Source organism: Leptodactylus fuscus, chromosome 7 (assembly GCF_031893055.1).
Source record: "Leptodactylus fuscus isolate aLepFus1 chromosome 7, aLepFus1.hap2, whole genome shotgun sequence".
NCBI lineage: Eukaryota > Metazoa > Chordata > Amphibia > Anura > Leptodactylidae > Leptodactylus > Leptodactylus fuscus.
The window spans coordinates 13,205,960-13,216,067 of NC_134271.1; the positions used below are offsets into that span (position 1 = coordinate 13,205,960).

The 10,108-nt window shown below is 41.8% G+C and overlaps 1 protein-coding gene across 1 annotated transcript in view; it reads left to right on the plus strand.

Annotated features, from left to right (window-relative positions):
* The window catches only part of RAG1 (recombination activating 1), an 8,222-nt gene extending 7,417 nt beyond the window's left edge, over positions 1-805 (plus strand). Inside the window, exon 2 of the mRNA XM_075283644.1 lies at positions 1-805. This exon is cut by the window's left edge and continues 2,344 nt beyond it. Within this exon, the coding sequence (XP_075139745.1) occupies positions 1-805 (805 nt within the window).
* The last annotated feature ends 9,303 nt before the right edge of the window (positions 806-10,108 follow it).

The following is a 10,108-nucleotide window of genomic DNA, read 5'->3' on the forward strand; positions in this document are numbered from 1 at the left end:
TGACAGAGTGAAGGGCGTGTCTGCAAAGCCATTTATCGAAACCCTCCCATCCATTGATGCTTTGCACTGCGACATTGGAAATGCAGCAGAGTTTTATCGTATATTCCAGCTAGAAATAGGAGAAGTCTACAAACATGCCAAAGCCACCACTGAAGAGCGAAAGAAATGGCAGATAACCCTCGACAAACACCTTAGGAAAAAGATGAACTTAAAGCCTATCATGAGAATGAACGGAAACTTTGCCCGAAAACTCATGAGCAAGGAAACAGTGGAGGCTGTCTGCGAGCTAATCCATTCCGAGGAGAGGCAAGTGGCCCTCAAAGAACTTATGGACTTGTATCTCAAAATGAAGCCAGTGTGGCGTTCTTCATGCCCAGCCAAAGAGTGCCCAGAGTTGCTCTGCCAGTACAGTTACCACTCCCAGAGATTTGCAGAGCTTTTGTCCACCAAGTTCAAGTACAGATATGATGGCAAGATCACCAATTACTTCCACAAAACCCTAGCCCATGTCCCCGAGATCATTGAACGTGACGGTTCTATCGGAGCTTGGGCCAGTGAAGGCAACGAGTCTGGTAATAAACTGTTCAGGCGCTTCCGAAAGATGAACGCCAGGCAGTCTAAAACCTATGAGATGGAAGATGTTCTGAAACATCATTGGCTTTACACCTCTAAATATCTTCAGAAATTCATGAATGCCCATAAATCTCTGAAGAACCAGGGCTTTACTCTAGATCTAGAAGCCTATCAAGACCAAGTGGAAGGCGTAGAGTGTCCAGTAGATTCTTTAGAGTTAATGGAGTTCTGAGTTCACGTCTTAGAGTTCCACATGGCGTCTAGAAAGTTCTACTAAGGTTTTCCTCAATGTAGGCCGACTTGTTGTCTTCAAGCAACAGTAAGGAGACCTCTAGGTTCTCAGTTGCTGGAGCATGTTCTCCGAGGTTCCTTTACATAGAGTTGTTGACTGGAGAACGTTCTGTGTCGTGAGAGCTATTATTAGTTGGTGAAGATGATTCCAGGCTGTGATAAGAGTTAAAAAATGGTAGTACACTTGCAATATCTGAAAGTTTAGCATCCGTTAGATAAAGACTGTGAAGTTTTTGATGTTTTTGGAATTTTGTGATCTAAGAATCCTAATACGTAACTATTTGTAGCTATAGGTATTTTTTGGATATAGTTATGGAGTTACCCCTCCCTTGACAACTTTCTCTCTTTCCGTTTTCATTAGTTACTACATACATGTTTTATAGCATTACGTTACGGCGACAAACCTTATGTTTTGTGTGTGCAATTGAGTTGGGACCTATCCTAAGGCCTTAAAGGAAATTTCCTGTCACATCCAAATCCTGTGCTGATTAATTTTTTAATATATATACCGGTATATATTTTTTATAGGGGGTCAAACTTCTACTTTTCTGATAACAAATTGGAAAAACAAAAATAAGCAAAAAGTTTAGTGATAAATTTCGTTCTTCCTGCAGCCACCACTAGAGGGAACGTCACAGCTATGTACAGTATTGTGCACTGTTTATATAGTGAAACATTATGTTAGCTACTTAGCTCCCCCTAGTGGTGCCTGCAGCCAGATAGAATTTTGGTGTTAAACTTTTTGCCTATACAGAGTTTTGAAGTACTGTATCAGACTTACATGGAGGTGGCGGTGGAGTCCTTAAGGTCTCTTGCAGGGTCCATGTATGCCATTTTGGCCTGTGCACAGGTCCTAAGCTGGCATATAGTATTTCTTATAAATAATTTATCCTTTGCACATATCCATATCCCAGTCCTCTGCTTACCTCATACTTCTATATTGTCACTTTCAATTTTACCCTAGGGCTGTGTTGCAGATATTCACAATTTAACATTGCAACCTGCCAGTTGACGGCATCCAGTAGAGTCATATGTCAGCATTGCTGTAGGAGGCCATTGTAGATCTAGCCCTAATCCTTCTGTGTTTTCTACATGTCAAAAGGGTCTACAGATAATTTGCACTCCACCTCATTAAGGTCTAGATCTACCCTATGGTTGATATGTGCTACATGTTGTAAGGGTCTAGATCTACCCTATGGATGGTATGAGCTACATCTCATGTGGGTCTAGAACTAACCTATGGATGGTATGAGCTACATGTTGTAAGAATCTAGATTTACCCTATGGATGGTATGAGCTACATCTCATGAGCGTCTAGATCTACCTTATGGTTGGTATGAGCTACATCTCCTGAGGGTCTAGATCTACCCTATAGATGGTATGAGCTACACCTCATGAAGGTCTAGATATAACCTATGGATGATATGAACTTCATCTCACGAGGGTCTAGATCAACCCTATGGATGGTATGAGCTATGTGTCATAAGGGTCTAGATCTACCCTATGGAGGATGTAAGCTCCATCTCATAAGAGGCTACTTCTAACCCATTTCAGGAGTATCTAGCTCTACTCGACATATAACATAAGTTCCATCTCAAGAGTGTCTAGTTCTACCCTTCGTCTAGTTTTACCTTACTGATGATATGTCCTCCTTCTGCTGATGTTCTTGTTCCACTCGGTCCACCCTACAGATATAATGGGACACAAACAGGCTCCGATGAATGTATGGCTTATTACTAAGATACGCCATACCGCTTTCCATCTTAAGACGTCTTGGTTTTGTGAGGTTGCGTAGTTAACACTTTACACTCCTTTCTTCTACCTCATTTTCTCTTGCACAACATTTTTGAATTTCATAGAATTTTTGGTCTTTTGACCTTGTTTCGTTAATAGTAAAGGAAGTTAAGTTTATGTGTGAATTTTTGGATCTGTGTTTATAGTTCTTGTAGATTCTGATCTGACATTGTCACTTTTTATCAACATTTCTGCCTCATGTCTATTTTTGAAGGAGACGACTAAATTTTTGGAATTTTTTAAAATAACGTTTTTTTTTTAAATTCTATTGTCGTTTATTGACTGTTGTTCCAATTGTATTACATATATATTTTTCATATTTCGATTGACCATATTTTGGGAAATTTATCCAAACCATCTACAGGCCATGTTGTCTATAGCGACCAATCACAGCAAGTTTAAGAGATAGACCCTGAGCCCTGATTGGTTGCTTTGTGCAACCATGCCAGTTTTTATGCAAATACCTCTTCCCGATTTTCGTCTCCATTCGCTGAGATGGTCGCATCAAGGCATTCATCTGTTTTCGAGAAAAGAAATGGTGCAATCTCTGTTTGATGTTTTATTGTACACTTTTTGCAATGTATTTAATCGCGGACGAGAAGAGAATGAAATAAAAATTTTGCACAAAAAAAATAAAAAAATACAAAATCTAACAAAAAAAATTAACAAATGTGTAAGTGACGTAAGAATTGCAGTAGATGATATGTAACGATGCAATATGTTTTCCTGTCGATTTCAATAAAGATTTTGTGATTTAAAACATCTTCTCTGTGTATTGTGTATGTGAAGCGCCACAGGACATGGCGACATTCGGAAACACGTGATGAAATATATAAGCCCCTTAACCCCTTCCCGACATGCGCCGTAATAGTACGGTCTGTAACTATGGCGACCGCCCGGGAGCCGGGCGGCCGTCATAGCCGCCGGGTGTCTACTGCTTTAAACAGTAGACAACCGGCTCTAATGCCTCCGATCGGTCCCTGGACCGATCGGAGGCATTAACCCCTCCGGCGCTGCTGTCAAAGGCGCCGGAGGCGCCATTTTCCCGGCGGCGCATGGGCGCTGCCATTTTGGCAGGGATCGCCGGCTCCTGGAGCATGCTCCAGGGCCGACGTCACGTTGCCATGACAGCCGGGAGCCTTGTTAAAGGCTCCCAGCCGGTCTGCAAATTCTCTCTTTTGCAGGCTGGTCTATGCAGCCTGCAAAAGAGATGATGATTTTTTGCAATGCATTGCAATGCATTAGCATTGTAATGCATTGCATTAGTGATCAGACCCCCTGGGGTTCAACACCCCTAGGGGGTCTAATAAATGCAAAAAAAAAAAAAAAAAAAAAAAGTAAAAAAAAATATAAAAAAATATAAAAAGTATTAAAAGTTCAAATCACCCCCCTTTCCCTAGAACAAATATAAAAGTAGTTAAAAACTGTGAAACATATACATGTTAGGTATCCCCGCATCCGAAATCGCCCGCTCTACAAATCTATAAAAATATTTTTCCTGTTTGGTAAACGCCGTAGCAGGAAAAATAGTCAAAAGTGCCAAACCGCCGTTTTTTCACTGTTTTAATTCTGATAAAAATTTGAATAAAAAGTGATCAAAGCAATAACATTTCCCGAAAATGGTAGAAATAAAAAGTACACCCGGCCCCGCAAAAAAAGACGCCCTATGCATCCCCATACACCTATGTATAAAAAAGTTACGGCCGTCGGAATATGGCGACTTTTAGAAAAAATTTTTTTTAACCGTTTTGCAATTTTTTTTAGGGGTCAAAATGTAAATAAAACCATATAAATTTGGTATCCCTGGAACCGTACCGAAACACAGAATACAGGGGACATGTCATTTTGGTTGCACAGTGAACGCCGTAAAACCAAAGCCCGTAAGAAAGTCGCAGAAATGCATTTTTTCTTCAAATCCACCCCATTCTGAATTTTTTTCCTGCTTCCCAGTACATTATATAGAATAATTAATGGTGGCATCATGAAGAAAAAATTGTCCCGCAAAAATTAAGACCTCATATGGCTCTGGGAGCGGAGAAATAAAAAAGTTATGGGGTTTAGAAGGAGGGGAGTCAAAAACGAAAAACGAAAATCAAAAAATGCCATCGGCGGGAAGGAGTTAAAGTGGGTTCGCAGAGCAGCACATCTCCCATCTTTCAAAGGACAGATAGAGGGACAAAATGTTTGGCTATGCCGCCACAGCAAGTTTAGCTCCGCCCACTTCTACATTGATTCTGCCCATTCTCACCCGTTTTTTTTTTTTGTGCCCCCACACAGTATAATACTTGTACAGTCACCATAACTTTATATGATGTTTAATATCCTTCTCCAGTTGTCCTCAGTTTAATGTCCTCCTCTATTTTCCCCCAGTTTAAACTGGGGCACGAGGAGAGAGACTTCGTACTGTGGTGCAATTGGAGGGGAACATTATAATGTGGGGTCATATAATGTTAGGGACATTAAACTTGGGGAAACTACAGGCAGATGTGTCACCCTCCATCTGCCCCCCAGTTTTATGTTAACTCCTCCATCTGTCCCCAGTTTAATGTCCCCCTTTATCTGCCAACAATTTAATGACTCCCCTCATTTACCCCCAGTTTAATGTCCCCCTCCATCTGTCAGCAATTTAATGTCCCTCTCCATCTGCCCCCAGTTAAATTGCCCACTTCATCTGTCACCAGTTTAATGTCCCCCTCCATCTGTCACCAATTTAATGTCCCCCTCCATCTGCCCCCAGTTAAATTGCCCCTTCATCTGCCACCAGTTTAATGTCCCCCTTTATCTGCCAACAATTTAATGACTCCCCTCATTTGCTCCCAGTTTAATGTCCCCCTCCATCTGTCACTAACTTAATGTCCCCTCCATCTGCCCCCAGTTAAATTGCCCACTTCATCTGCTACCAGTTTAATGTCCCCCTTTATCTGCCAACAATTTAATGACTCCCCTCATTTGCCCCCAGTTTAATGTCCCCCTCCATCTGTCACCAATTTAATGTCCTCCTCCATCTACCCCCAGTTAAATTGCCCCTTTCATCTGCCCCCAGTTTAATGCCCCCCTCCATCTGTCACCAATTTAATGTCCCCCCTCCTTCTGCCCCCAGTTAAATTGCCTCTTCATCTGCCACCAGTTTAATGTCCCCCTCCCTCTGTCCCCAGTTTAAATACCCCCCTTCATCTGCCACCAGTTTAATGTTTAATATAGCGCGTCTACCCTTATCTTTTCTCAAATTTGGTTAAGGATTTCAATTTCTAACTATAAAAATTCAATATAATATTATGACATCCTAGCAAAATGTTTGACATTCTGTAAATCGCATCGCACATTGATATGTCTCAGACGTGATGTAAGATGTGACAATAGCGGTTGTGTAGTACAGTCAGATATTGAGTTTCCACCCGGTGATCATGCAGATATATATATATATATATATATTATTGTATGATTAATGTTGACATGTAAAATCAGATATCTTATGAGCAGCTCACAGGCACCATGAAGTCGCAGTCATGTCTTATTGACTGCTTTGTTGACTCCTTGACAAAGATACAGATGTACATTAATAAGACGCACAATAATAAGTGTCAGTCTGAATAAAGATCAGGATTGGTAGGAGGAATGGAAAGCTGGAGGACAAAGATTACGGAAAGTTGGAAAGTACTTTGTGTTTGCAGGTTCTTTACTTGCTGTCAGTGAATGATACCAACCTGCACTTGGCACAGCTTGGGCGTAGACAATGCTCTGTGAGATCTCTCCTATCCTAATAGTTTCTAATAGTTTACCCCCACACAATGTGATACTAATGACCTGTCCTGTATATAGATCATCCGTATCCACTGCTCATGGGTCTCAGATAACCCCTTAAATCTGGTCAGCTTCCAGCACTGTACACTGTAGATATTGGAGAACTGAAGCTCTGTTCCTATTCACTCCAAAGCGAGCAGATCTACTTGTATATGGCTTGTGGCAGCCGAATCAGCTGATCAGTACGGGGCCAAGTGTCAGACCCTCACCGATCTGATCGGTTGTCAGTATCCATTTCCCATGGATCTCAGACAACCCCTTTAAATCCAGCCCACTCCTTTGAATGGAACATACACATATTGATCCCATTAATTAACATTATGTAATTGCTGCTCCGCTGTTTGGTAGAAATCCGGTTTTTGTCTGTATGCAAATGAGTTCACTCACTGCACTGGGGGTGGGCCCCAGCGCTCAAACAGCACTGGGGGCGTCCCTAATGGTGCGAGAGAAATCTCCAGCGCCGCCTCCACTTTCTTCAGGAACAGCCTCTCTGCGCGTCTTCTTCCGGAGGTGGGAGGTGGTTAGAGCCAACGGCGCATGCCCACAGGCCACAAGAAAATGGCCACTGTGTAAGCGGCCATTTTTCTTGTGGCTGCAGCCATGCACAGTCTGCCACAAGTAAATGGCCGCGGGCATGCGCTGTCTGGCCACAAGAAAATGGCCGCTTACTTACTGTGTAAGCAGCCATTTTTCTTGTGGCCGCGGGCATGTGCAGACGGCTCTGCCCGAGGCCTAGAAGTTTGAACCCAGCTCTGGAAGAAGACACGTAGAGAAGACGTTCCAGAAGATGGAGGCAGCACTGGAGATTTCTCTCGCAGCATTGGTAACGCCACTAGTGCTGTTTGAGCGCTGAGGACCGCCCCCAGTGCTGCAAGAGAACTCATTGGCATACAGACGAAATCCGGGATTTCTACCGAACGGCGGCGCAGAGAAGACATCTAAAGGTAGGAGAAGAATAGTCTTTCTTAAGGCTATTCCTATGTATTATTGACAAAAAATGTGATTTTAATGATAGAATCCCTTTAAGCAGAAAGCTAATCATCTACAAATAATTCAAGACTTATTTCAGCCGTTTTATCAAATATTTTATTATACATCAAAGCGTAAACTCCAGGAAAAGTAGGTTTATCCAAGAATTGCCTTATTTTGGGAGATACGGTGAATGTTTTGGGGGGGGGGGGTCGCCCAAATGACGTTGGAGCCCAATAATATGTATTAAAACCAACTGATTGTACAGACTAAGGGCCCATGTACACAGACACCCAGATCCCGCACAGATCAGTTATGTTGGAAGTTTCAGTAGCGGTCAGGGAGCGTGTGCAGGTTCTCTTATTCAAGTACTAGCTGTCCTGTGCACGGTTTAGCGGTGGTTTCAGGGAACTGCATCGCTGTCCCTTCTACTTGAATAGCAGAGCCTGCAAGCACTGCCTGTCCACTGCACCAGCTCCAATCTTGGGCAGAAGAAGTCTTTTGATGTATCTTCATATTTAGAAGATAGAATGTTTCGCAAACCTTTCCACCCAGTCAATAATCTTGGCTGCATCTGAGGTCATTGGTTACTATCTCTTGGAGCCTAAAAAATATGAATAAAAAAAATACACATCATACTGTCATTAAGGTACTCGTCCCTCTACAATCAAATGTTGTGCTTGTGCAAATACATGGTAAAGAAATAGTTAAAAAATGGTATGGTCAAAATATATTACATTGTACTGTATGAGGCTAGGTCTACACGGGAATATGTAGTTGGGTGGCATAGGGTCGCCATGTCATGCTACAATATTGTGATACTAGTGTGTGTGTATAACTAGTGAATATGGTCACGTTGCAAATTGCAAATCCAGCCCTGCACCAACATTGGGTGCAATTGACAACATAACATTTGAGAATGTAAGGTTTCCATATAGACCTAGCCCATCCTGCAATGATATCGTAACGTCATGTCAAGAGATGTGCACGATTTGAGATACCGGAACAAGGTTGCCATATATCAACACTAGCTGGTACCCGCGACTTCGTCTGCGGTGATTGTAGAAGTGGGTATATACAGGCGCGGGTAAGGTTTTCGTACTGTGTATAAGGTATGGGATATGAAATGTAACTTTGTATCTTGTTTTTGCTGTAATTCAGAGAATACGTGAGACTTTTGTGTTGCAGTCACTTTGTATTAGAGCTGCTATATATACGGTGTTGTGAGAAACTTTACATAGTGACTTTGGGACAGAAGTATTTGAAGTTAACCCTTTCCGGCCGATGGCATTTTTTGATTTTAATTTTTGACTCCCCTCCTTCTAAACCCCATAACTTTTTTATTTCTCCGCTCCCAGAGTCATATGAGGTCTTAATTTTTCCTGGGACAAATTTTTCTTCATGATGCCGCCATTATTTATTCTATATAATGTACTGGGAAGCAGGGAAAAAATTCAGAATGGGGTGAATTTGAAGAAAAAATGCATTTCTGCGACTTTCTTACGGGCTTTGGTTTTATGGCGTTCACTGTGTAACCAAAATGACCTGTCCCCTGTATTCTGTGTTTCGTTACGATGCCGGGGATACTAAATTTATATGGTTTTATTTACATTTTGACCCCTTAAAAAAAGGCAAAACTGTGTGAAATTTTTTTTTTTTTGAAAAGTCGCCATATTCCGACAGCCGTAACTTTTTTTATACGTGCATGTACGGGGATGTATAGGGCGTCTTTTTTTGCGGGGCCGGGTGTACTTTTTAGTTCTACCATTTTCGGGAAATGTTATTGCTTTGATCACTTTTTATTCAAATTTTTATCAGAATCAAAACAGTGAAAAAATGGCGGTTTGGCACTTTTGACCATTTTTCCCGCTACGGCGTTTACCGAACAGGAAAAATATTTGTATAGCTTTGTAGAGCGGGCGATTTCAGACGTGGGGATACCTAACATGTATGTGTTTCACAGTTTTTAACTACTTTTATATGTGTTCTAGGGAAAGGGGGGTGATTTGAATTTCTTATATTTTTTATTTGTTTTTATATTTTTTTTCCTTTTTTTTTTTTAATTTTTTTTTTTGCAATATTAGACCTCCTAGGGGTATTGACATGGGTGGGCGGTGTCGCGGATTGTCAGAGCGGTGGGGGTCGGCAAACATGGCTGCTCCAGAGTGTTATAGAGCGCCTCCTGGAGTATCGTTAAGGTGAGGGGCAAAGTGGTAAAGTATATGTATATGTGATTGTGTGGGGTTAGGGGCGAGGCTGTAGAGGGCAATATGAATTTTGTGGTTTGCTATGGTCCAAAGTGTGTGAGATTGCAGAGATGGTGGTGTGAGTTTGGGTTTTGTGGGGGTCCTGGCACAAACGTATGTGCGCTATTGTGACGAAAAGTAGCCTATTGCGCAATCGGGTGTATTAACTATGTTTGAGGAAAATTTCAGCCAAATCGGTCAAGCGGGTTTTGCGTGATTGAGGAACAAACATCCAAACATCCAAACACACAAACCCACAAACATCCAAACTCACAAACTTTCACATTTATAATATTAATAGGATTTACAGCCCTGTAGCACTCTAGTCTACCCCTAGGGGGCAGCAAATTGTACATGTGTCACCATGGTATTCCAAAAACATCAAATCTACCCTACGACTAAGTTTCTTGCATCACATCATCCTGCAGAATCTT